Source organism: Megalops cyprinoides, chromosome 3 (assembly GCF_013368585.1).
Source record: "Megalops cyprinoides isolate fMegCyp1 chromosome 3, fMegCyp1.pri, whole genome shotgun sequence".
Classification (NCBI taxonomy): Eukaryota; Metazoa; Chordata; class Actinopteri; order Elopiformes; family Megalopidae; genus Megalops; species Megalops cyprinoides.
Window position 1 is genome coordinate 39,627,285 of NC_050585.1, and position 27,514 is coordinate 39,654,798.

The 27,514-nt window shown below is 43.7% G+C and overlaps 1 protein-coding gene across 1 annotated transcript in view; it reads left to right on the plus strand.

The window, feature by feature from the left end:
* The first annotated feature begins 1,910 nt into the window (after window positions 1–1,910).
* The window catches only part of LOC118774917 (platelet-derived growth factor receptor beta-like), a 35,680-nt gene continuing 10,076 nt past the window's right edge, over window positions 1,911–27,514 (plus strand). The window contains exons 1-14 of the mRNA XM_036524513.1: window positions 1,911–1,981; window positions 18,264–18,337; window positions 18,887–19,168; window positions 19,716–19,973; window positions 20,622–20,752; window positions 20,888–21,062; window positions 22,395–22,581; window positions 23,164–23,279; window positions 23,532–23,655; window positions 24,929–25,140; window positions 25,564–25,658; window positions 26,124–26,256; window positions 26,740–26,844; window positions 27,112–27,222. Of these exons, the coding sequence (XP_036380406.1) occupies window positions 18,289–18,337; window positions 18,887–19,168; window positions 19,716–19,973; window positions 20,622–20,752; window positions 20,888–21,062; window positions 22,395–22,581; window positions 23,164–23,279; window positions 23,532–23,655; window positions 24,929–25,140; window positions 25,564–25,658; window positions 26,124–26,256; window positions 26,740–26,844; window positions 27,112–27,222 (1,978 nt within the window). The 5' untranslated portion in view covers window positions 1,911–1,981; window positions 18,264–18,288. The remainder of the gene's footprint in view (window positions 1,982–18,263; window positions 18,338–18,886; window positions 19,169–19,715; window positions 19,974–20,621; window positions 20,753–20,887; window positions 21,063–22,394; window positions 22,582–23,163; window positions 23,280–23,531; window positions 23,656–24,928; window positions 25,141–25,563; window positions 25,659–26,123; window positions 26,257–26,739; window positions 26,845–27,111; window positions 27,223–27,514) is intronic.

The window sequence follows — 27,514 nt, forward strand, 5'->3', positions numbered from 1 at the left end:
GGTAAGCAGCAGGGCTCATAACCAAACGGTTGCTGGTTCAATAGGGCAAGGTACTTAACCCACAAGTTTTGTCAGGTAAATGTCTAGCTGCATAAATGGATAAAACTGTAAGTTGCTCTGGATAAGGACTTCTGCTGAATGATTATAATGTAATGGACTTGGATGCAGTTTTAGATAAACTGGATTTATTGTATGTTATGGTCGAGATTACTACTGAAATGCTGGAAATTATATTATGTTATATTATATTATATTATATTATTAGTGTAGAGTCATACAGGTGTAGTTGTGCTTATTTCATTATTTTAATGTGAAAAAATATTCTATCACTAAATGTGTTTTTCTTTTGCTGTTTCAGTAAGACTTAAAAACACATAATCACGGTGATTATTCTGATTGTGTGCTGACTTTGGTGAAAAGCTTGGCCTCGGTGCTGCAGTGTTGCCAAGCACAGTGACTTGTTTCTGTGTACTCTCCAGCCCCAGGTTCTTGCTCACATTAACAAAGCTGTCCTGCTGCTGGCACCGCAAACAAGCCTCTTTTGACTAACAGTTTGAAATTATTTTGGCAATAACAAGAAGAATTGATGTAGTGATGTAGTACCATTGGGAGCAGGCATTATTTTCCATGCAGAGAGCTCCGCAACACTGTGGGCTGACCGTACGTCTCTGTTGGCAAATCCCAATTACCTCCCATAAAGGCCGGCAAATTGCTATGTAACGTCTTGTAAAGGACGCACACTCCAAATTGGTCGTCAGAAATGTGAGGAGCGGTCTCCTTTAATAACTCTGACTGCTGCAAATTATTGCTAATTATCTCCTCCAGGCTTTTAGGTGTACTCTGATAATTACAGGAGCCAGTGTGCTCAGCCTCCAGCCCGGGCCTGGTGATCAGTAATATAGCAGAAAGCCCTTACTCAGCTGCTGGCAGGGCTAATGAATTCTGTAGCCATCCACTCACATCCTGAGAAGGGGGAGAATGAGGTGGGGAGCCAGGGCCAAAGGCAGGCAGGACCTCCCCGCTGTGGAGAGGCACAGAGAGCACCCCCTTTCAGCTGACGGAGGTCCAAGCACATCTCCTCTTCTTTACAAAACGGGACAGCCTTCCTCTCAGCGTTCTCCTTCTTTTCTTTTATATTTTCTTTTCCCCTCCCTCTCACACACACTCCGTTGAAATGAAGTGATCTGTCTTTTTAATGGATCCTGTGCCACATGGAGCTGATTTAAATTGCGGTTTATTCCTGAAGGAGATTGTCAAAAAAATATATATAGTATATGTTTTCATTTTTCTTTTTTGACTTGTTGCTTTCTGCTGGACCTGGCGCTGAGAAGCTTGCCAAAACGTTTTTGCAGGAATCCCCCCCCATCTCCGTCCCCCCACCTCCCCCCAGCACCCCACACTTTCTCGTTTTCTTGTTTTCCTTACTTTGGGAGGAGAGGAACAGACCCAGTCCAGCCTGCTGAATTTCAGAGAACTTGCCTGCCTTTGCAGAAGCTGTCATTGGCGTTGCAGGGCAGCTGCGACTGGGAATATCACTTCAGGATCTTATACAGATAGTGGTTGTTTGGATTTTGTGTCTGTTTTGGTGTTTTTTTTTTCTTTTTTTTCCTCAGTTCTGTGCTGGAGAGTACCCGCTACACCCTTCATGAAAGCGACTCTCTGCGGGACTGCTTGCGAGCGGCGTCTGGTAATGCCCCTGGGCTTTTGTTGGGCTGGGTAAACAAAGCGTTGGTTCCTCTCCCGCGGGCCTCGGGGGCCAGGAAGGATCACTGCCCTCCTCTCTGCAGATCTGAGGAATCCTCACAGCTCCTCCACAAAGGACACCCGCTGGAGCCCCAGCATCACACTCACTGCACACGCCTGGAGCGGGACACAGCGTGACGGGAGAGAGACTTCGGTCTGCTGCGAGAGACAAAACAAGGGGTGCAATTCATTATCGTAAAACGTGGGTAGGACTTTGGACTGGTGAAGCACTTTGAAGGTAAGAGAACTTTTGTTGTCTTTTTTTTGTGAAAGTTATTTTTTCCACCAGTAAAATGGATGCCCACTAACAAGGCTTATGGTAGCTTGCCTGGCGTATTTTTGTGGGGCTATTCTGTGAGTACACAGACTTATGTGTCTTTATGTGGTTATAGTCTTTGTGCATGTCAATCGATGTGTTTTTGCTCTCAGTTCCAGTCAGAGAGGACACAGATGGATGTGTCCTTTTGTGGTTCTAGCCTTTTTCCACTTGGATTGATGTGTTTTTGGTTCGAGTCTGAATGCATGCAGATCGATATGTTTTCATTGTTTTAGTCCGGGCACATTGCAATTGATGAGTTTCTCTTTGTGCTTCCAATTGGAGCTCACACCAGACTGATGTGTTTTTGTGGTTCTAATCTTACCACACACAGACTGATGGTGTTGGTGTTTTTTGTGGTTGAGGTCTGAGAGCTAACAGATTGATGTGGTTTTTGTGGTTCCAGTCTGAGCACGTGCGGATCAATGTGTGTTTAATGACACTGTCTCCCACCTGGGTCAGCTTGATCTCCTTATGACCCCCCGCTGAGCATCATTAAAGCTGAATCTGAGCAGCCGGAGAGGGGGAACCTTTTCAGAGACCGTGCAGGCATCTCCAAGCATGCAGAACCTGTAGGTGTTCGTGTCTGATTTACCTGCTACATGCATGGCAGTGAAGGTGAAAAACCAGTCTTGGGGATCAGAGTCTGCATGTCCAGGAAGAGGTTAGAACCACATCTGCACACCTGGATGAACTTCTGGTGACCTTGGGGTGAACCACAGGTTTGGATTCATCTGCTGCTCAGCTGGGTCCCTGGTCTTACTCTAATCCAGACCATCACAGCTGTAGATAGCACCCATCAGAACAGGCACACATGGCCTGGATGAGCAAGGCTGCTGTTTTGCTGTGCACTGCAGCTGGGTGATAATGACAAACCCATCGGGGACATGAAGCTCTTATCATGGTTAGCTGCGGGGGCTGCGTCCTGGTCCACAGTATCCTGCAGCTGCTTGTTAGCAACATCAGCGTTCACAACGTGGACAGCATCCTGCTTGCGCCATCAACAGACACAGTGACAGGGAGGGATATGTGGCTGGGTGGTGGGGGGGGGGGGGGTGTGGGGGTGGGCAGTATCATCAGTGTCTGGAAACCAGCAGGCTGTTCACATTTTTCTGAACTGAGTCAATTTCAAGATGTAGCTCAAACAATATGGTGAATAAACGATACATCAGTTAGCAATAACAGCAATATGTTGTGCTCATAAAACACCTTTCGAGGGTCTCAGTATGATTTTGTCATTTTGCACCAGAACTCTCACCATACATCTAAGATAAGGTGGAATGGGAGGGGTTTATATGAGCAAACTGAAATGGTGGTGATGATGAGATAACCAGATTGAAAGAGGTTGATGGGGAATTCCATCAACTCATCAGAGAGGCTCTTACTCTTTTCCATCTGTGCCAGGGGTTGTTGCTGTGGACTCAATGTCCACTGTGAGTCAGAAGCTTGGTTTTAACACCTCACCAGTAAGGTCTGTTGAGTGCTAACAAGTGAAAAATACATATTAAAAATGAAAACAGTAGCTTTTATCAAGTCTACAGTATGTTGTTACTCTGTGTCCTCAAACCAAGACATTTTCCTCTTGTTATGGTGTCTGTTTGACATGCAATTGTTGATGATCCTGCAGAAAAATAGTCCAAGATCCAAGAGTCAGCAAGATCTCTCCCCAAACCCCAATGTAAACAAATAACGTGCAAATGTTTGCGGTAGCACATGTCAAAGCCAGGAACCTGCTGATCCGTTAATATTTTTAATGTGTTGAGGCGCGCCGTATGCATGGAGTTCTGAAAACATAGAACGCAGAGGAAAACCATTAATATTCTGGTGGTGATGAGTCAAGAATGCTAGCATGGTATCCAAAGCAGTCTCAGTGTATCAAGCTGCTGAATTCTTGTCTTTATTCCCATTCTGAAATGTACGTTAATGACCATGTTATGCCGAGGGGAGGGTACGTCTCAAACATATCATTTTGTCATTGAGTAGACAGACGGTCATTTGATCCTCGCCTGCTGTAAGACCTCCTCTGATTCAGAAGTCATGGAATTATGGGATTTTGTGAAAACAAGCCGCCCTCCTTCCCTGTTCTGGACGTCTGCCTTTCTCAACAATATATGACATACAGAGATGTATCAGCTGGTGTGGGTGTTTTTGTGATGGAGAAAATCTGCTCTCCACTGAGCGTCGCGAGGTCAGGCACTGACGGAACAAACAAAGCTGTGACAACAGTACAACAAATGATCCCAACCTGAAGAGGACCAGCTCAGTTTTACCATAAATGGCAGACAGCCGGACCAAAAAGGGACCTGGGCTCCATCCCAGGAGTGGTATTTCCACTTGCACCTTTGAGCAAGGTACTTAACTTGAATAAATATCTAAGGGGGGGGGGGGGGGGGGGGGGGGGTGTGTCTGAGAACTCTGAAAGTCATGATGTGGCTGTGGGCCGAGCAAATGAACGATGATAAAAATATGGTGTGTTTTCATAGCTGGAAATTAAAATGTATGGCTTTCTTTTTTTAAAATCTGGAGGCACCTCATGCTTAAATGAGGCATGGCACTTACTCCGTTCAGACTGAGGGTCTTTAATGGCATCTGCCGGTTACCATTCCAATCCGCTGAGTTTGCCTGTTCCCCAAAGCTGCCCGAACAAACAGCCGCGCTGTGAATAAAGTCAAACCGCAAGCATGTCTCGCTTTATAGAGCGCATTTTCCTGGGCCCGTCTCCAGTGCGCTGGTTTCTGCGGCAAACACAAGGACGCTGCTTAATTGGGATTCCAGTAACACTCTCTCTCTTGCTCTCTCTTTCTCTCTTTCGTTCTTTCCCTGTTGCTGTCTTTCTCTCTCTCTCTCTCTTTCAATCTCTTGCTTGCGCTTTCTCTCTATCTGCCCTTCTCTCTTTCTTTTTCTCTCTCTCCCTCCCTTTCTCTCCCCTCTCTCTCTCTTTCTCTTTCTTCGGATGGAGTGCTTTGTTTCGGTCGGGTTTGTTTCTGAGGAGAATAATACCCGTTTTGTTGTTGTTGAAGTTTTTAGCTCTCCTTCCTCCCTGGCTTTCTGGAGGCCAGTGTGGAAAAGGGGGCTAAAGTGAAGGCAGGGCTCTAATTGTTTTCAGATGTTTCTTTTTCATTTGTCCTCTTCTTTTTTTTTCTCGCGCATGTGTGGGAGTCCGCTGTCTGTCACGGAGAGAGACGAGAGGATATTCCCAGAGGAATTTTTGGAGCGGGGCCATTTTTTTCCACCAGATGGGAATAGTTTAGGGTCAGTCCCTGTCTGGACCTCTCTGTAATGCACCTTTGGGATGAACACTTTGGCCATTTCCAACAACATCACATTTTATTCATGACAAATGAATTTAGCATTGTTGGTAATCTTTCTTTACAGGACATCCCTGTTCTGTGTTGAGGAAATTAATAAGAGTGTTTCAGTGTTTGGTGAGACTGAGGGCTGGTTCACTCTGCACTGACTGTGATGGTGAGCAGGAAATTGACCCAGTGGGACATGGGGCTTTGGCTGTGGTCAGGGAAGGTCATAACACAGTGAGAGGCCCTTTCTCCTGATAAAACACATTTAAATCTGCAATGGCAGTTGGTCAGACCTCTCCAACTGGTGAGCCGATCAGAGAACGTGTATCTGAACATTAGTAGCTCATAGTGTGAGCTAACTAGCTACACATGTGAAACGCTGATCAGCTAGCCAGCAGATAACTAACTTGTTGGCTGGCAATGCTCTTCAATTTATAGCACAGTGATGACTAGCTAATGGGCTACCTACAGTTGCCCTCAACGAGAGATTAAATGTGTTAAAAGACATTCTGTTATTGAGTGTACTCAGATGTGGTTGTGCTGTTGTTTGCCAGGGTGCAGTGTTTTGTTTTCGCCACGATGAGGCGCGGGTCTGTACGGTACGTCCAGGGGTTCAGATTGTTTTCTTTTATTATTCCCTCCTTGACTGACAAAGAGGAAGATGTCGGGTCATGTTGAGTCCCACAATAAATATGCCAAAAGTTATTGAAGCATATTATTGCCTCCGCCAAATTATTCCCGAATTCAACGCTGATGAAGCCGCGAAGCTCAACAGGTTATGGGCCCAGGAGCAACTCGGGGAATAGTTGTTATGTTTAATCGCCGGTAGAAAGTCGCGACGGACAGCGTGCTAACGGCTAACGATAGCATCATGGAGGCACGAGGAACAAGCAGGTCGTCTCGACTCATGTTCGACGGAGATGAAACCAAGTATGAACTATGGGAGACTAAAGTGCTGGGACATTTGCATTTATTAGGATTAAAGAACACGGTTCTGAGAGAACCTAACGGCCAAGATGAGGTGGCGGCTGACGGTAAGAAGAATGCCGATGCGTACGCCGAGTTGATTCAACTTTTGGATGATAAAAGCCTCTCATTAATTATGAGAGAAGCGCCTGACAATGCAAGAAAAGCACTGAAAATTTTGAGGGAATATTATGCCGGGAAGGGGAAGCCCCGCATTATCAACCTTTACACCACGCTGACATCACTCCAAAAGACGAGCAGCGAGACGGTAACAGACTATATCATCAGGGCAGAGACCGCCATTACGGCGCTGCGCAACGCAGGAGAAACATTGGGAGATGGTCTGCTTATTGCTATGGTCTTAAAAGGGCTTCCAGAAAGTTTTAAGCCATTTGCAGTATATGTTGCAAATAATGAGGATAATGTAACATTTGCGGAATTCAAAACAAAACTACGCAGTTTTGAAGCCACAGAGAAGCTAACAGCAGCGGAGTCCAGTGACAATGTGATGAAGACCGTGGCGAGAGCCGGACGGAGGCCCGCCAAGTCAAGTGCACGGGACAGGAATAATGAAGATGCGGACATTGTATGTTTCAAGTGTGGCATGAAGGGTCACCGAGCGAGAGCATGCCGACGAAAGACATGGTGCAGTCACTGTAGGAGTGACACCCACGGCGATGCCACTTGTAGACGCAAAAATAAACAAGATGGAGCGAGGAAAGCCGCAGATGAGAGCTGCAACGGATCCGGGGTAACAGATACAAAGGATTATGCCTTCAAGATCAAGGACCCAGACATCGGGGATCAGCAGCCAGCGCGCAGCATCAATGAGAAGGGCTTGATGGTTGATACTGGAGCTACATCCCACATCGTTAATGATATAGCCAAGTTTAAAAGCTTTGACGACAAGTTCAAGCCGGAGACGCACTGTGTGGAGCTGGCAGACGGCACTCAGTGCATAGGCGTAGCTCAACGTAAGGGAAATGCAGAGGTGCTCCTGATAGACAGTACAGGACAACGACGCAGAGCAACACTGAGAGACGCGTTGTTTATACCGTCTTACCCCCAAGACATTTTTTCGGTGAAGTCAGCCACCGAGAATGGAGCAACGGTCACATTTAAACAAGGACGGAACACACTGACACATAAAGACGGTACCAGGTTCAACATTCATGTGTATGGCAAGTTGTATTATTTGCACACTGAGGTTGAAGATAGTGACAAGTGCAATACTTGTCACGACATGCGGACATGGCATGAAATATTAGGCCACTGCAACTATGAAGATGTAATGAGATTAAAAAATGTAGTTGATGGTATGCATTTTAAGGGGAAGGCTGTTAAGCCTGATCAAGAGTGTGAGGTATGTATTCAGGGAAAGTTTGTTCAAACCCGAAGTAGAGATCCTGATATAAGAGCAAAGGCTCCCTTACAGATGGTGCACACAGACCTAGCAGGTCCAGTAGCTAATGAGTCTATTGATGGGTACAAATATGTGCAGTCATTCACAGATGATTATTCAAGTGCAGTGTTTGTATACTTTCTTAAGACAAAAAGTGATACAGTGCAGGCAACTGAAAAATTCCTAGCAGATACTGCCCCTTATGGAAAGGTTAAATGTATTAGATCTGACAATGGCACAGAGTTTATGTGCAGGGACTTCCAGACTCTGTTAAGGAAGAATGGCATCAAACACGAGACATCAGCTCCGTATTCACCCCACCAAAATGGTACTGCTGAAAGGGGCTGGCGTACTCTTTTTGAAATGGGCAGATGTATGCTAGTTGAAAGTCAGCTACCCAAATGTCTCTGGAACTACGCTGTTCAAACAGCAGCTGTAGTACGAAACAGATGCTTTAATAAGCGAACAGGGAAGACCCCTTACGAGATGCTGACAGATAAAAAGCCAAATTTGTCCAAAATGCAGAAATTTGGATCTGTGTGTTACACATACAAAACGAACAAGGGAAAGCTTGATTCCAGATGTGACCAGGGATTTTTTGTCGGTTACGACAAGAACAGCCCTGCTTATTTGGTTTACTATCCTGACACTGAGAAGATTCAAAAACACAGGCTTGTTAAATTTGTGAGCAAGGTAAATGTAGAAAAGCAAACACAGACAGTCGAAACAGAACCAAATGATGATGAGGACAGAGTGAGACATTCTGAAACAGATAAAGTCACACAGGAGGTTAATGAGAGTAAGGAGTCAAGAGTGAGAAACAAAAATCCACAAGACAATACATCTGATGAGCGTGACAAAGAAAAGTCAATTGAGGAAGGTAGTGAATCTGCCAATGGGAGGTATCCTATAAGAGAGAGGAGGAAACCAGGTCATTTAAGGGATTTTGTAACAGACAACAGTGATAGTGATGGAATAAAAATTACTATGGATTACTGTTACAGGGCAGTGTGTGGTGTCCCACATACATTCAAGGAAGCTATGGAGTCCCCTAACTCAAAACAATGGGTTAAAGCGATGGACGAAGAAATTCAATCATTAAAAGAAAACAACACATTTACTCTAACTACTCTGCCAGAGGGCAAGAAAACAGTGGGGGGTAAATGGGTTTATTCTGTTAAGAGTGACATTGAGGGTAAAGAAAAGCACAAAGCAAGGTTTGTAGCAAAGGGTTACAGTCAGAAGATGGGGATCGATTATGGTGAAACTTTCTCCCCAACAGCAAATCTGACAAGTGTTAGGGTATTGCTACAAAAAGCAGCACAGGAGAACCTGCTAATACACCAAATGGATGTGAAAACAGCTTACCTACACGCTCCCATTGATTATGAGATCTACATAGATCAACCAGAAGGTTATGAAGAAGGGGAAGGTCTGGTGTGTAAGCTGGAAAAATCTCTATATGGTCTAAAGCAATCAGGCCGAAATTGGAATAGGATTCTACATGACTGTCTAACTGAAAATGATTTCACACAAAATCCAGCGGACCACTGTGTCTATACCAAATGGACAAAACATGGGAAGGTGATGATGATAATCTGGGTGGATGATTTGATAATTGCCGCCAGCAGTGAAGAAGTAATGATGGAGGTAAAAGAGATGCTTTCAGAAAAATTTAAGATGAAAGATTTAGGTAGGCTTAACCATTTTCTTGGTATTGATTTCTCTCAGTCTGATGGATGTGTGAAGATGTCACAAGAGAAATATGTCAACAGGATACTGGAGAAGTTTAATATGGAAAACTGTAAACCTAGAGAAACTCCTTGTGATCAGAAACTATGTTACACAGAGGATGCTGTTAAGATGTGTGATGTTAAAATGTACAGAGAGGCTGTAGGAAGCCTTATCTATTTAATGACATGTACACGTCCAGATTTAAGTTTTGTGGTAAGCAAGCTATCACAATATTTCTGTGAACCAACAGAAGAACAGTGGGTAACTGTGAAGCATGTGCTAAGATACCTCAGAGGTACTACAAACAGTGAGTTGTGTTTCAGAAGAAATGACAGTGAGGCGTTAGGCCTAGTTGCCTATAGTGACGCAGACTGGGCAGCCGATACCACTGATAGACGTAGCACTACAGGTTACTGTGTAAGTCTAAGCAAGAACAGTTCTCTAGTTTCATGGAAAACTAAGAAACAGCCTACAGTAGCGCTCTCAACCTGTGAGGCAGAATATATGGCTCTGGCCTCTACTATACAAGAGTGTATATACCTAGAGCAGCTATTGGAAAGTATTGATGACTACAAATACACAAAAACATTGGTGTATGAGGATAACCAGGGAACAATCGCCTTAGCCAAAAACCCTGTGAGCAGACAAAGGTGCAAACATGTGGACATTAAATATCACTTCATAAGGTCCATGGTAAATGAGGGAAAAGTGACCCTGGTATATTGCACTACTGAAGAGATGGTTGCAGATGTTATGACCAAACCTGTTACCAAATCAAAACTGAAAAAGTTTGCAAGTATTATGTTTGGTGTCTAAAAGTGTAAAAGAGGTCCACATTTGTATTGTATCCTATTGTATGTAATTTTTGTTTGAATTTCTGTAATCTGAGTACAAGTGGGGGTGTTAAAAGACATTCTGTTATTGAGTGTACTCAGATGTGGTTGTGCTGTTGTTTGCCAGGGTGCAGTGTTTTGTTTTCGCCACGATGAGGCGCGGGTCTGTACGGTACGTCCAGGGGTTCAGATTGTTTTCTTTTATTATTCCCTCCTTGACTGACAAAGAGGAAGATGTCGGGTCATGTTGAGTCCCACAATAAATATGCCAAAAGTTATTGAAGCATATTATTGCCTCCGCCAAATTATTCCCGAATTCAACGCTGATGAAGCCGCGAAGCTCAACAAAATGAACACAATGTAATGTCTTATAATTAATCATCCTATGAACCAATAATTTCAGTGTGAGTTAGCTAGCCAGCAACAGTATTGTATCAATCAAGGTGCACACTGTGGGCTTGACATGGTAACCACATTTGCCTGCTGCTGACAGTTGCTGTCTGCCCTCCTGTTCAACTGCCCTCAAAACACAGAGGGCCCCTTTTGTGAGTTTCCCATCAGCCATCGCTCTTCAGGTTGTTTTTCTTTCTTGCGCTGACTGAGAATGAGTTCACATACACAAAAAAAACTTGCAGTTTATATGTGACGGGTGTTTTCTTGAGTGGAATTAAGATGCTAATGGAAGCTGCAGATTAGGCACCAGACTGTGGCTTTCTTTAATATGCTTAGAGACCCTCTCACTTTTAAGTCTCTAGAATGAAGCATCACCCCTCAGTTGGACTGTATTTTAAAATACAATCTCCCCCACCCCCTCCCAGGGGCCTAATGTTTTGATGTGAAACTGCAGTTTTATTTTCTTGGCATAACACGTTCTCATGCTCGTGACTCAGCTTAATTGAATCAAGAGAAAAAGTTTTAAAGTCTTGATAACTTGGACAGGTTTACTGCACTGTGAAACAGAGGCATGATTTAGTTCCTGTGCATCATCATAATTTGGCCCCCGGATCCTGAGGATGTTATCCTCTGGGGAGGCTGGTTCCCACCCACCCTTCCAACACCCCACCCCCCACCCCCCGATATGGAAAGATAACAGACACATAAAAGTGTGTTTGCACTGGAACATTTTGCCTCAGTTTTCCCACAGACTGCTTCAAATCCCTGCCATCTGAAGACAGCTTGCGAGACTAATTCTGTTGTTATCTGTAAACGGTGTAGGGAGAAAAAAACAGACGCACACACACATCTACAAGATGTGGAGGTTAGCACTACAGAGAGGGGAGTACACGAGCCTGTGTCTTGGAAACTTTCCAACACATGTTTTCTTTTCATTTTGGCCACAGGTTAATCTTGCTGTACCATCTCTCTTTAAAAAAAAAAAACTACACTGGAAGAAGACTCAATGGCTACACTGAGTTTCCATTACAGGCACTAGATTCTATGCTTGAGAGCTGATGTGGAAAAACTGCGACAAGATCAACCGATGAGGAAAAACTGCGACAAAATTGAAACAGGTGCAGTTCGCATTAAACCCTGACAGAGATTAAAGAGTTGTCATGCTAAAGACCAAAATGTTTTTGTTTCTTTATGAGCAGCCAGTGTAGTGTAAATTTGGCCCAATGACTCATTTGTATAATTTCAAGTTCTTGCGAAATAAGAATATTGGTACACATTAAGTAAAACAAAATTTAAAGATCAGTATGTTTACAGGGCACTTTGAGGTAGTTTTCCTGAAAATTGTCATAGGCATCAGAACATAAATGATGTCAGAGGCCCCTCATAAGGATGTAGTTGTTTGGGACAGTCTGGCCAACCAAACACTTATCCTGGATTTTTATATTCTTATGGAGCAGTCCCGGTGTTCTGTGGATTTGTGCTACCGTATCGAAATGTCCTACCGTAGCGTAGATTGGTAGTCACATCTATTGATCTTTGCTACCCTATAAGGAAATACTACAAGTAGGTTGTGCTACCTTAGTAACCAAAAAAAAGGTTGGTAATTCTTTTTTGCCTTATCAGAAAATGGGTCTAAGCTAATTACATTATTGTTTTCATTAATTCATCCAACAGCAATTTTGAAAATGCTGTCAAGTAAGTTTTAATAATAGGCATAGCCTACCTACAATTTATCCATCACATAAACTGTATGTATTTCGACAGTCTAGTTTACATGATGACATGTAAATTTGTAGTCTAGTTTGTCCATCAACGCACTCTAATCAATACCAACGTAAAACTTTAAGTAGCATATTTTGATATTCTAAACCTTATCAGAAAAGACTACCAGGATATATCTATAAAACGTTCTGATAGTCTGAATTACCTTATCAGAAAGTGCTACCAACATAAACCTACAGGTAGCGTATTTCGGTAGTCTGAAATACCTTATCAGAAAGGGCTACCAACATAAACCTACAGGTAGCGTATTTCGATAATGTAGACATAAAGCTCTGTTTTAAACTCAAATCAATTCTATTCATCAATTTAGCATACAATATTTTGTTATTAGAGAATCAACAATCACAAGGCAATAGCACATAAAAAAGTAACTAATAAAAACAAAAAAATATTCACAGCAAGTGTGTTTGGGGGATTTGTGTACATGCAAGTAGGATGAATCGATGGGTTTCCTGCTAAACCCGAGGAACATGATGTAATTGTGATGTGCGCATGCACAGTAACCCTTGGTAGGACCGCTCGATAGGTAGGACAAATCAACATAACACCGGGCCCCCTGTGAGAGTGGGATTTGAGCTGCTCTGCAGGGTCGTGTGGCAGCTGTGTGGAGGTGTGGAGCTGCAGTGTTTATGCTGAGCTGCTGGATGTGTACGGTCTGTTTTCTGCCTCCATGACACCCACACAAGAGCAGGATGTCTCTGTCGCAGGAACATGCAGCCACAGACATTCTGTCATGACCACATATTCTTTCCTCCCTCCGCCCGGAAGGTTCCGGTGGGTGACGCTGGGTGGCAGTGCTGTGTGTATTCCTGTGCTAGCTACGGCTGTTCTGTCTTAGACCACACCCCTTGGATGTCCATAATGTGCCAGCAAATCAAAACACTTGTAGCCTCTGCAATGACAGACACAAAATTTTCAATGTGGAACGCGCAGAGCTGACCATCTGGTTCATATATTAAGTATTGTTGATTCAAGTCTCCAGACGGCGAAATAATTGTGTTCTTTCTTTTTTTTTTTTTTTTTTTTTGTTGCTCAGATCATCCCACGGGATAAATACTGAGATATTTAGGGGATCATTCAGTCTAACCACCATAGCAGTTTTAGTTACAAATTAACACAAGCAATTACCTTTTAAGATTCTTACACATTGTCACAGCCTCTATTAACTTTTTTCCTTGGGAAGTGTTGTTTTGCTGTATTAACCATCTTAAACTCCCTGCTGAATTTCCCGGATCCTGATGGCAAAAAATATTTTTGTGGCACACAGAGCAGTGCAGGTTTCGATGGCGCCCTATTACCATTGGCTATTTTCTTACAGATCACTTTTGCCAACTCAAGCCTGACTGAGAAACGAGTGGTTTGGCCTTCGAAAAGAACTTCCATTTATGAAACTGGCTCTGAGAGCTATGATTATATTACAAGCATAACACACACAGAGGGTGACTTAGGCAGCTTAAATTCATAATGCATATAATCCGTTTCCAGAACTGGATAAGTTCTTTGGCAGCTGCCTTGCTCAAATGTGGGATTTGAACCTATAACCTTCTTGATGGAAGTTCTGTTCCAAAAATTCTACCCCCAAGCTTCTAATGCATGCCTTCATTCATGCAGAATAAGGCTTGGTTTTTATTTGACACGAAGCAGGCTGAGAATGATCTGGCTGTGTGCTTCCAGAGGCAGTTCCTCTACGGTTGCAGCCACCCGTTCTAACGGCAGCGCCACACTTGCTGACACATGACCTTTCAAAGATCCAAACCCAGCACATTTTGTCTCTCCTCCCGTATGCGTCATCTTTGTTCCCTGGAAAAAGAAGCCCCTTTTGACAGAATGCGTTTTTCAAATCGAATTTCCTTCTGCTTGGCAGGTAGATGATGACTGTGTGATTCACGTCCCCCGGAGGCGCCTTGCCATATTAAAACCACAGTTTCTCTGCCACCTCTGGTCGTCACTCTGATTTGGATTTGTGCGTGCTCAACATTAACCCGACACCACCCTGATCTGTGGGGTTTTTGACAAATAACACTCAAACAGGTGTGCAGTGATGTATCGCTTCCTAGCGATGTGCTGGGGTGGCATTACGGGCCGTTAGTGCCGGTCCAACATCCTGTGCTGTCTCTTGTGCTTCTGGAAAAGCATGACTTCACCGGCGCTGGATTGCTCGCCTCATCTCACTGTCATTTCCTGTCATGAGGAAAACAGCAGAAATTCTCTTTGGGGGAATTGGAGGTGATGGGGGCTGGGGGTGACTTTAAAGCACAAAACTGAAGAGTATTAGTCCCTGCAGAGCAAGATACAGCCAGCCCAGTCCCTGTTACTGAGTAAGAGCCACACTGTGGTAGAGAGGATGGACCAGTCATTTTCTCTGCAGTGATAAGGCCATGAGTGGGGAAACAGACTTGCCCAGAGGATTATATTAGCAGGGATCACATGTCAGCCATAAACTGTAAATATAAGTTATCGTCTTCACATCCTTCTTTTAAATGTTTACTGGTGCCTCTCCCTGCCTTTAAAATCAGTTTGCCTGGATGGGGTTTTACTGCATTCTCTGTGAGATGGTGGAAGGTTGGAGCTTTCTGGAGAGACTAACATGAGATATCAATGCTCTGGCCTTAGAGGAAGTGATAGAGCACCCACATAATGGTGATTTTGCTTTGAGCCTGAGCCCTCAGGACATCAGAGAATAAAACAAAGATGAGATGACAGGTCAGTTAGACAGTAGAATCTTGGGGTTAAATGCGGTCAATCCTTATTAAGGTCATCCCTTTGATCACATATTTATGGCCTCTCTCCATTGCTGTGTTTCCAAGGCCTGTGATCTGTCTGTAATTGCTTCCATACCCATGATGCTCTCCACATGCCCTACTCTGTTGGAATGCTCCATCAGTTCTGGGTGCAGTGTTCCATTTCCTCTGAGTGCAATGTTGCTTCTCCTCTGGGTGCAGTGTCCCATCAGTTCTGGGTGCAATGTTGCATCACTTATGGATGCAGTGTTCCATCTCCTCTGAGTGCAGTATTCCATCTCCACTGAGTGCAGCGTTCCATCAGTTCTGGGTGCAGTGTTCCATCTCCTCTGAGTGCAGCGTTCCATCAGTTCTGGGTGCAGTGTTCCATCTCCTCTGAGTGCAGCGTTCCATCAGTTCTGGGTGCAGTGTTCCATCTCCTCTGAGTGCAGCGTTCCATCAGTTCTGGGTGCAGTGTTCCATCTCCTCTGAGTGCAGTGGTCTATCAGTTCTAGGTTCAGTTCCCTCTTTTCTAGTTGATGGTTACTCACAGACACATGTGCAATACTACTTACCTCACCCTGCTCAGGATCTGAGGAACTCCAAAACACTGGAGCACTATGCAACTGTAAGTCATTCTGAATTTTAGCATCTTTCTGGACTCTAGGAGTGTTTAATTGATTGACCCTGTGGATTGCTGGGAAGCATCAGTATAGTTCAAGGAAAACACCTCTTGCAGCTCCCCCATGTTTTGCATAATAATCTGTTTATCCTTTCAGTGTAATCTTACCCACATCTCTGTAGAAGTGCATGGAAACATGAATGTAATTACCATACTGACAGACCCCCCCTGCTTGTGTGCAGCTGGTTCCCTGGCACCCCTCAAACCCCCTAAGGGCTTTAGTGAATGTGACCTCAGAAAACTGAACAATGGGCTCTGTGTCACAGGCAGACCTGTGGGAGTAACGGTGAGCTGAATAATTGCACGCTCACCAGTTTCCACTGTGCATTACAGCTGCTGCATTTCATATTTTACAAGTGCTTTAACAGGCTGTGAATCAGAGTAAGGTTTAGAGAGGTAAAGCAGAGACAGTGTCATAAAGTAAAAGTGCATGCAGTAGTATGGAATGTAGAATGTAGAGGGCAGACTGTAGAATGTAGAATGGAGAATGCAGAAGGCTTCACACTTTGGGGAAGTGACTATCAACATAACAAATGACTTCAGTCCAACTTAGGTGAGACAATTATGGGAATTGTGAAAAGACAAAGAAACTTTTCAATTTTAATAATCCATTTAATATTTTATTCAAAATGGGCACCTTGTCATATAAATGCACAGACATCATCAGATACATGCTGACATGTGCCCTCCTAAACCAAAATGCAGCTGTAATTGCCAAACTCATGTGGTGTCAGACACAGGTGGACGTAATTTGTCAATTAGCACTTACTAGTAAAACTCAACTCATCAACTCAAAATCAAGGGCAGTCTCCTGTGTTGAACTTCAAAGTGAAATAATCAGAAATTAAAACTGAGAAACTGACATATGGTAACTTACTGCATCAGAAGTTTTTAAATGCCTCTTAATGTTTAATAAATTGGCCTTATTAATTACTTAAAAATTTGAGCATTTGAAAAAAAATAGCAACAAGAAAAAAAAAAAACAATGGCCCAAAACCAGAAAAGGCAAGTTGTTTATCTCCATGTTTTACTGCTAAAGAGCCCATAATTAGGCAGTCACGTTCCGGTCACTTTCCTCCTGCTTTCTGGAGTGCCCCAGTAGAATCACTGATTAGAGGGCTGGCAGGGATAATGACAGGACATGGTCCAAGAAGCCCCACCAGACAGGCAGCTTTGAGTTTGACAGTGTGTTTGACAGTGGGAAAGGGCTGAAACGCACCTTAAGTGTGAATGAAATTTGCTTCTCCCTGTAGAGGTGATCAAGCAGGATCAGCACAGAGCCTCTCCTTAAACCACTCCTCTGAGGATGCTTTGCATAAGTACATTCAGAACTCACGTTTCAGTCCATCTTGCCATGCTGCTGTCTGTGCTGAGGACCACAATTGAAATAAGTCTTATGATTTTACCATTTATACTCAATTTGTTTTTAGATGCCTTGTGTCTGCATTGTGGTAATAGTGCATTTTTAAATTTATCAATCAGTCTACTTTCAGCAATCCTCATAAGTGAGATATTTTATGCATGTGAGACAGGCTAATGATGAGAATAGGTCATTCAGCCCTTCCAAGCTCTGCTCTTTGCCTCTAGTCTAGAGGATTTCCAGCTCTGTTTCAAGCCTGGTCACTGCAATAGCCTGTTTCCACTACAAATGCTGATAAGCTTTTCTATGCATCTGTAACTCTCTGTGTGATGAAATACTTCCTCAAATCAGTGTGAACCTTAGTTTTAAGCCTGGTTTCCACATGTTCCCTTCTTGATCTGTTGACTTTGTGTGCCATGGAAAACAATTTTTAACCTTTCCATCACTATTCTGTCAATCACAATTAGAAAGAGAACAGCAACAAAGCCAGGCAAGCTGGGGAGGAGGGTTCTCTCTCTCTCTCTCTCTCTCTATATATATATATTTAATTATAAATATATTCACATTTAATTGTTTCAGACAGATGTTGACTGAAACGTGCCTTATTCAAGGGTAGAACAGCAGTGCCCCTTCTTTGATTCAAACTCACAACCATCATTGAGATACCTCACCATTCTGTTACAGCCCATAGTGCCATCTTCCTGTCTCCTTTTGGCTTGTGTTTTGGCTTGTTTGGATAAAAGCGTCTGCCAAATGAATAAATGTAATGTAATGTAATGTAACGTAACATCCAATAGAGCAGAATAAGTCATAGTGCAACGTGTCCATCTCAGTGACAGTGTAATACCTCTGTTAAATGCAATGAGTCCAAATAGAAGGGCATGTCCTCTATTGAGAGAAGAGATATTTATGAAACACAAGACAAATTACAGTTCTGAACCATGACAAGCGTACACAGGGGCCCCTCACTACACCAAGCTCTAATTCAGCCACCATAGCTTTGGATTTATGTGATTTATTTGATGTTATTTTTCAGAATAATACCTTGGAGCATCTGTACAATGAAGACAGATAGGAGAGATATTTTCCCTCTGGTAGTCTTAATTACAGGTAAGTACACACTGAATCTGGAGTACACAACATGACTGATATGCTTTGGATCAGGGATACTCACTAAAAAGAAGGGGAAAACCTTAAAAAATCTGTCAGATTTTCCCCTTCTCTTTAAACCACAGACAGGGGACTGACTGGGGGAGGAAGGCTTGAAAGATAAGATGAATCAGATGGTTAAGTGTCTGTCTGGAGAGAAAACCTGCCAGAGCTTTGGCCCCTCAGGATCTGGGATGAGAAGCAAGGCAGTAGATAACAAACAGAGATGCTACTCAACACAAGGAGCATATTAATGCAGCATGTGGCATCGGGAGTGGATCAAGGATGTCATTTATTCCTCCAAGTTGTGTTTGGCTAATGTTCAAAAATAAAATGTAAACTATTTATTATACATGCTCCTTATTTTTTTTCAAGGAGAATTTCAGTCCATCTGTAACTCACTGTAAATGCAGAGCTGTTGAGTGAATGCTGTTGTAAATCATGTCTTCAGTGTTCGTATTTGTCACCTGCTTGATGCTAACAGTTACTGTACCCTTGTTTTTTCTGAAGCGCTTCTGCGATCGTGTCCAGAGACAAATGCCCTCGAAATCAGTCCAAGCGACAGAGAGCTCATCCTGAACGCCAGCTCCTCCGTCTCCGTCACCTGCTCTGGCTGGAGCCTGGTGAAATGGCGGAGGAGGTCAGAGGTCGAGCTGAGCAGCGTTCGCATGGACGACGGGCCCACCTCCAGCGTCCTGACCCTGGAAAACGTGACATGGAGACACACGGGGGTTTATATCTGTGAGGAACTGGCCTCAGAGGAGACTGTGGAAATCTCTGTCTTCGTGCCAGGTGAGACGGGCTTTGACTCTGCGCTTTGGCGTGCCGTGAGTGAGTCACATCTTGAAGACGGTACAGCCTCTCCAAGCTGCAGCTAGCTCCAAGTGCTGACACGCAGGAAACTGCAGATGGGATTCATTTGGTGTACCAAAGACAACAGTCATCAGCCCAAATTTATCTCCACTTCCCTTTCAGGCAGCAGCTTTGCATGTGGAAATGACCTTTAAAATGTAGTTGTTAAGTTTGCCCTGTAACTCAAAATTTATCAGTAGGACTTGCTCTGACCAGTTCACCACCTTACTTAGCTGGTGCAAAACAGACTCTTTGAGGCAGACATTACCACTGAGGTTTGAATGTTTGTCCCACTGTGGGAGTTTGGTTAGATTCATTATTTTTCTTTTGTGTTTTATTTTGTTCTTTTCTGTGGGGAAACGCCAAAAGATGCATTTCTATCGATTTAGACTTAAAAAAAACATTCTCACTCATTTTGTCATCTTAAATGGCAGTATGTAAAGCTTGATAACTTTTCTCCCCCTGTTTCCCATGCGCCCTCTCCTAGACCCCGAGGTCTGGTTTGTCTCCTATGAGCCCAGGGTGGTGATGAAGGTGGGGGCAGAGGGCACCATCCCCTGCATCGTCACCGACCCCCGGATAAACGTGACCCTTTACGAAAGGGGAAGCAGTGCCCCCCTGGTGGGCACTTACAGCCCCAGCAGAGGGTTCACGGCCCCCCTGAATGACAGCACCTACGTCTGCAGGGGGGTTCTGAATGGAGAGGAAAAGGAGTCTCAAGCATTCCATGTGTACAGCATCGTGGGTAAGCCACATACTCTCTTGGTCTCGTACAAATAAAATGTAAAATATTAATTATATGTACTCGCTTCTTTTTCAAGCTGAATTTCAGCCCATCTGTAACAAAATGTAAGTGCATGGCTGTTCAGCAATTTTTTAAAAAATTATGTTTCCTCTGTCCATATGAACTAACCACATTTGTCACTTACTTTATGTTGACCATTACTGTACTGTGTTCTGAAGTACATCTGCGGTCATGTCTAGGTCGTGCCTCTCTTAACTCTACTGTGGTATTGGTCAAGACAAATGAATATAGATCTCCTAATCTGTAAGGCATCTACAAGGTCTCTTTTGTTGTTAATTATCCACCAGGCATCAAAAACATCTCTTCTCTCATGGGGCATCCAAAAGTCTTGGTCTTTTATGTGACATTCAAAAGGTCATCTCCACCATGAGACATCCAAACGTTCTCCTCTCTCATGTGGTTAGATTGGTAATATGAGATGAATGTCTGTAGTGTAACAAACAAGAAATATGGCAGTGTTTTTGGCCAGCCATGGACAGTGATCTGAGGCCTTCCAAAAAGATGTTCTCAATAATCTGTTAAATAAGACATTGGCGTTTACTGTGTGATTACTGTGTGATTCTCTGCTCTGCTTTGTACGCACTGCAGTTCCTGATGCAATTGACGCTTACATCAATGCCTCAAAGACCGTGCTGAAGCAAGGAGAGCCACTCACTGTCAACTGCACCGTTAAGGGTGCTGACATCGTTTTCTTCAACTGGGAGTACCCCCAGAAAGAGGTGAGGATTTCTTTAACTAGGAGTACCCCCAGAAAGATGTGAGGTTTCTCTTCAGCAGGGGATACTCCCAGAAAGAGGTGAGGTTTATTTTAAATGGGGATACCCCCCAGATGATCCGTGTTTCCCTCCCTGCAGAAAGGCAAGCACATTGAGCCCCTGACAGACTTCCTGCCCGGGCGGGACATGAGCCTCCGATCCTGCCTCAACATATCCAACGCCACGCTGGACGACTCGGGTCACTACATGTGCCGGGTGCAGGAGTCTCTGCAGGGCCAGTCCGCTGTGGACAACATCACCATCACTGTCCTGGGTGAGCAGGCCGTCCACGGTTGCTCCAAGCAAAGACACCCAAAAGAGTGCAGGCCTGGAGCCAATCAACTCTCTCATAGGTTCAGAGCCAATTAATGCTGTCATAGGTTCAGAGCTAGTTACAGCTCTCATATCCTCAGAGTCAATCAACGCTCTCATAGGCCCAGAAGCAATTAATGGCTGTCCTTAGTTTCAACCAGCAAATAAATGCAGCTTTTTTCAATATTACTGCAAATGTCCAATTACTTTAGAGATTACTGAAAATACCTTATTATGCCAGTCAAGTAAAAGATAAGATAACGCTTTATTGATCCCCAGGTGGGGAAATTTGGGAACAGAACATTTTATTCATATTGTTATTCAAAGATAAGGAAACACACACCTCACTCACCCCTGGATTGATATTAAATTCTTCTTGAGGGCAAAAGTCACTGTTTAATGCTGTACAAATTTATTCCTGGAAGCTTTGTTTTTTGATTCAATAGCATTTTCCTAGTAGATGGCTTATATTGGATCCAGAGGAAGGTGTCTTGAATTTGACTTGCTCACTAAAGCTGTTTTTGAGACTGGAATTTTTGGTTGCCAAACAGGAAACAAGCACTTTATTTAAATCTAAATTTATATAAATGCTTTCATTTAATCCAGATACACAGATGCGCAAGTGAAAAATAACTGTGATTTAGAGATTTCATTGACAAACAATTGAGGATAACGTTTTAGGAACTAATACTAATAAATGTGGTGAAAGAGCGTCTTGTCTTAATCTTGTCTAATACCTCTTTCTTTCTCTTACGAAATTATTTTTTGATGGTAGCGCGTTGGAATAACTAATGAAAACAGACATTTAATGAAACGGTTATTAGAGGTCTGACTCCTGAAGCTGTGCATGATTACATGCTTGGAGGGGGTCTGCAGGCGCACAGGCTTAATCACATGTAAGCAGACTCAGATTTACACAGCCGTGCAGACCCACGCAAACTGACGCATGATGTCTGGAATTCGTGTTGATTCTGACACTCAGGAATGTAAACAGGAAGAGTGGACTCTGGTCAGGCAGTCACAGTGAATGAAAAACAGCACTTCTTTGCCACGAGACAAAAAAATTTGAGAAAAAATAACAAACATCTCATCTTCCGACATTCTGGAGTATAGGTTTTGGTGCTGGAGCTAGACTCGCAACCCCTCAAGGTTGTGGGTTCTAAGCCTGAATGAGACCCTGAGTAAAGCTTAATGCTAATATGACGGTTGAATGTTCCATGTGTTCTGCTTAATTAACTGAGTGTGTGGCTATGCTAATGTCATGTTTTTTTCCCATTGAACCGTCTCGTTGCAGAGCAAGGGTTTGTGGCGTTAAGCTCCACGCCCTTAGGAGGGAACATATCTGCGCATCTTCATGAGAGCATGGAGCTCCAGGTGCACATAGACGCCTATCCCAAACCGCAGGTGAACTGGACAAAGGACAATGCTACCCTCGCTGGGGACACTGTGTCTGTGGAAACCAGACAGGTGCAGGAAGCCAGGTATACACACTCTCTTTTGCTGAGATTATGTGGCATGGTGATCAGGGGAACTGTAACCAGAGGGCTGCAGGTTTTAAGTCTGAGTTGCAGAACTTTCCTTGATACAAGCACTTTAACGTGAAGTGTTTCAGTAAGGGTGGCAGTGTAGCAAAGTGGTAAGGAGCAGGACTTGTAATTGAAAGATTGCTGGTTCATTTCCCAGCTGGGGCACTGCTGTTGTACCCTTGGGCAAGGCACTTAACCTAGAATTGCCTCAATAGATATCCAGCTGTGTAACTAGATAACGTAAAAACAACTGTAACCTATTTAAGTCTACTAAAATCTACTAAAAATCGACTAAAATGACAATAATGTACTGTAAATGTAAAATGTAAGTGAGAATATGTAAAATACTGTATAAATATCATCTGGGATAGGGTATAACAAGTGATAATACAAGCAGCTTTTAATTTAAAATGAATTCTCAACCTGTAACATGCAGAGCATTTGTGGGGCGGAGTGCCAGTATGTCTCTGTGTAGCTATTGCTGACAGAACGATCTCCCATAGACTCTAATGCCCTCTGCCTGCTCCTGGCCTCCAGGTACATCAGCACCTTGACTCTGGTGAGGGTCAGAAGGGAGCAGAGGGGTCTGTACACAGTTCGAGTTTCCAACGAGGATGATGTCCAGGAGCTTACATTTGACCTAGAGGTCAAAGGTCAGAACCACGACAAAGCTGATACCTGATCCTCCATTGTGAGCATGGCCAGAAACACACACTGGAACTGGAACCTTACAGAATTCTCCAGAAACGGAACAGTAACCCCCCAACATACACACAGACAGACACTCACTCTCACACACACATACACACACATACCATGAATGGGCAAATCTTATCATGCAGCAGTTGTGAGATGACGAAAACAGCTAGTGTTTCCAACCATATCCTCTCTCTCTGTCTTCACAGTTCCCCCGGTGATCATTGCCCTGTCAGACCAGCACCTGACGGGCAAGAGTTACGCTGTGAAGTGCATGGCAGAGGGGGTGCCCGCCCCCAGCATCCTGTGGCACATCTGTGATAGCATGCAAAAGTGAGAAGGGAAAAAAGTGTATATGGTTTACATTATAGGCAGTCTACTAGCATGTCCACTAGAGGGCAGTATTGCAGCATGAATTAGAGGAACTTTCAGTAAGAGGAGGAAACCTGGAGCTTGAAAGTTGATTTTGCTTTATATCGATAAGGTGTAGCATGCAGTCAAACATCACATAATGTTTCGTAATGCAAAAATACACTCCTGTTCCCTATCACCTTATCTTTATGCAAATGAACCTCCTCCCCCCCCAAAAAAAATCCTTTTAGGGCTGATATGTCCCAATAAGCCAGACCATTTTGAGAATAAGGTTCCCTTTAAATGTCCTGTCAAGTCTGATGTAGCTTACTCAAACTGAAACTGTTCCTGTTACTGGTAACAACTGAACTTTGTGGAAGTCTGATACATATACTGTACATTGCAGCCACTTCTCCCCACAGACACTCAGAAACCATGTCCAAGGACTTTGTGAATGACAGAAATATGTACTGAGGAAAACCCCTACTGCTGTCTCTGACGCATAGTACAGTATCTGCAAGAAGTACAGTACCAGTCAAAGGTTTGGACACACCTGATTAAGATTATGGGAAACATTCATTCAAAGACATTTTGGTGTAAAGACTTGCTCTTTAATGCATGAAATTTGAATGTTATACAAATATAAATAATGACGCTTATGCCTATGTGTGAATTCCTTTCCAAAAAAATTTCTAAAAAATATTTTTGCCTGCTAAAGGAATAAATGTAAATGTAAATGTACTTTGAAGAATCTAAAATATAAGATATTTTTGAACACTTATTAGGTCAATGCATGATTCCATTTCTGTAATTTCATAGTTTTAATGTCTTTACTGTTATTCTAAAATGTGGAAAATAGTAAAAATAAAGAAAATCCCTTCTATGAATAGGTGTGTCCAAACTTTTGACTGGTACTGTGTACAGTTGTATATCAAATGATGCTATGACCCTAAGAGACAGCAGCACAACTTCAATATTTAAAAAACATGTTTAGTCATCTACTTAGCATATTTTTTGACACAGTTTTAGTCAATAATTTTAGTCAATAATACAACATCATGAGTTCACTGATAGAATAAATGTGGAAAGCAAAATTCTGACTAAATTTGCTCCTGGGAGTGAAGGGCAAATCACACTGCTTTTCTATGAAATCTGGACCAACACATAAGTTGAAACATGCCCCTCTATCAGTTGACTTGTGTTCATGGTAACAATGCAGCATATCTAACTGGCTTTTTTCCTTTAATCTGTCTAGATGCGACAATAAAACCGCACCGTGGCGGCCTCTGGTGGCGAACCCTGAGAATGTCAGCATCCAGACGAGCGCGAGCTACTTAGAGGACCGGAAAATACACCAGGTGCTGAGTGTGGTCACGTTCCAGAGAATGCAGGGGACCATGACGGTCCGCTGTGAGGCCAGAAACGAGGCGGGACGCAAGGCGTGGGACATCAAACTCGTCTCAAACAGTACGTGCTCGTATGAGACACCACACAACGCGCTCTGGCCATTCAGGCTGGTCTCATTCACACTGATGTCATTTTCTGCCAAAGATGGGCACACATGTTAAATAACACCAATGCGTCTTTTACACAGTGTAGAATCATCTTCCCAATACATTGTTCAAGTTTGAGGCTGGCTAATCGACTTAGCAAGAACACTTCACTCCCTCTCCTGTGGCTGCTACTAAAATGCGTAGAAGGCCTGTTAATGACAGAAACACAGGGACTGGGCTTTTAATTAGTTCCCAAGCTGCCCATAAAGCTCTTAAACAGGAGGGCTTCACGCTGGGAGCTTTTTGGTGGTTTCTTGGTCGACTGATTTCATGCCAGGCGGGGCGCTGGTGCTCGCGAGGGGTGTGAACAGCATTCTCTCTCTCTCTCTCCCTGCAGCTCTCTTCTCCCAGGTGGCCGTCATGGCCGCCGTGCTGGCCCTGGTGGTCATCGCCGTCATCTTCATCATCATCCTGATAGCGCTGTGGAGGAAGGTGAGCTCTGAACTCTGTGTCACTCTGTGCAGCACTCTGTGCCGGCTGTGCCACTCTCTGATGTGTCAGTGATGTGTCAGTGCAGTATAATGGTAAGGGAACAGTGCCTGTAACTCAGGGGTTGCCAGTTCAATTCTCTAGTAAGAAACTATTGTTGTACAAATTACTTAACCTGAATTGCCTCAGTAAGTACACAGCTGCAAGAGTTTCTGCTAAGCAGCTGTGATGTAATAGTATCACTGTGTAATTCCAATATAGCAATAGGGGAAAAAGCCCATTGTTTCCTGTAATGTTTCCTGTTTCCTGTAATTTTTGCTTATTCCCATTCAGTCACAGTATTTTTTTTGTATTGGTATTATTCTGTTTGGACACAATGCACTGTAAAGCGATCTGTGGCAGTCTGATTGTAATAGGTACTGTAAAGAGTAAAAGCTAACTGATGGATGGATTGATTTTTTCCTGTAGAAGCCGCGTTATGAAGTGCGTTGGAAGGTCATCGAGTCCGTGGGCTCGAATGGCCACGAGTACATCTACGTGGACCCCATGCACCTGCCCTACGACTCCGCATGGGAGGTCCCTCGCGACAGCCTCGTTCTAGGTACCCCCAGGGAACTCTGGGAAAATTTCTTTATATGTGAACAGCAGAGTGGCCGTGAAACATACAGCAGTGGCTTTGGGCTTGATTTGTGACTAAAGACAGGTTACTTCAGGTTTGAATCCCTGATGGGACACAGCTGGTGTACCCTTGAGCAAAAGTACGGAATGCGAGTTGCCTCAGTAAATTAGTCAATTCTGTGAGTGAAAGACCTGCAAGATGTGAAAGTCCCACTGGATTGTGGGGTTGCGCAGTCAGAAGTTTCATGGCTCATTGCAAATTCAGGCTGGCTGAGGTGATGTACTGCTGGGTAGGAGGATTGCCTGATCACTACTGACTGCTGTCCCTGGCTTTACTCATCTCAGTAGCATCCAATGTTACAAAGCTTTATAACAGATTTAATAACATGCATATAATATACATGCATGCTTTTGGCATATTGCTTTTAGCATAGATGAACTACAATTGCTTTTTGTTTTAATTCAGGTGGGACTCTGGGCTCGGGGGCCTTTGGGAGGGTCGTGGAGGCGACTGCATACGGCCTTGGACGCTCTCAGTCTACCACTAAAGTCGCAGTGAAAATGCTCAAGTGTACGTGCCTAATCATAATCATAATGCCTGAGTTTTAGCCTCGCAGTGGCAGCCTGAATAAATCGCTGCTGAGTTTCTCACACTGAACATACAGGTGTTTGTGTTCCTGTCATACAGAATATGCAGGTTTGTGTTTCCCTCACTTTGAATATACAGGTTTTTGAGTTTGTGTCACACTGAATACGCAGGTCTCTAATGATTTTATTACACTGAATATGCAGGTTTTTGTGTTGGTGTCACATTGAGCTCTTTCCTTGCTTCTCACAGCCACGGCCAGCAGAAGTGAAACTCGGGCTCTGATGTCAGAGCTGAAGATTATGAGTCATCTGGGGCCCCATCTCAACATCGTCAACCTGCTGGGAGCCTGCACCAAACCAGGTAGAGAGAGAGAGGAAGGGAGGGAGGGAGGGGGAGGGGAAGGGGAAGGGGAGAGGGAGGGGGCGAGAGAGGCAGGGGCAAGGGGGGGACAGACACACAGATAGATAGATAGATAGATAGACAAACAGACATTTTTAAGTTATGTTTCTGTTACCAATGTTTTTTAAAAGTACACTCTTCAGTAGTTGCCTAGTATTTCAGGATTTGTGCATGAATGGTGTGGAATGAATGAATGTGCAGTGCATCCAGCTCTGTATTTACACAGTTAAGCATGTACGTATTCAGCTAAAAT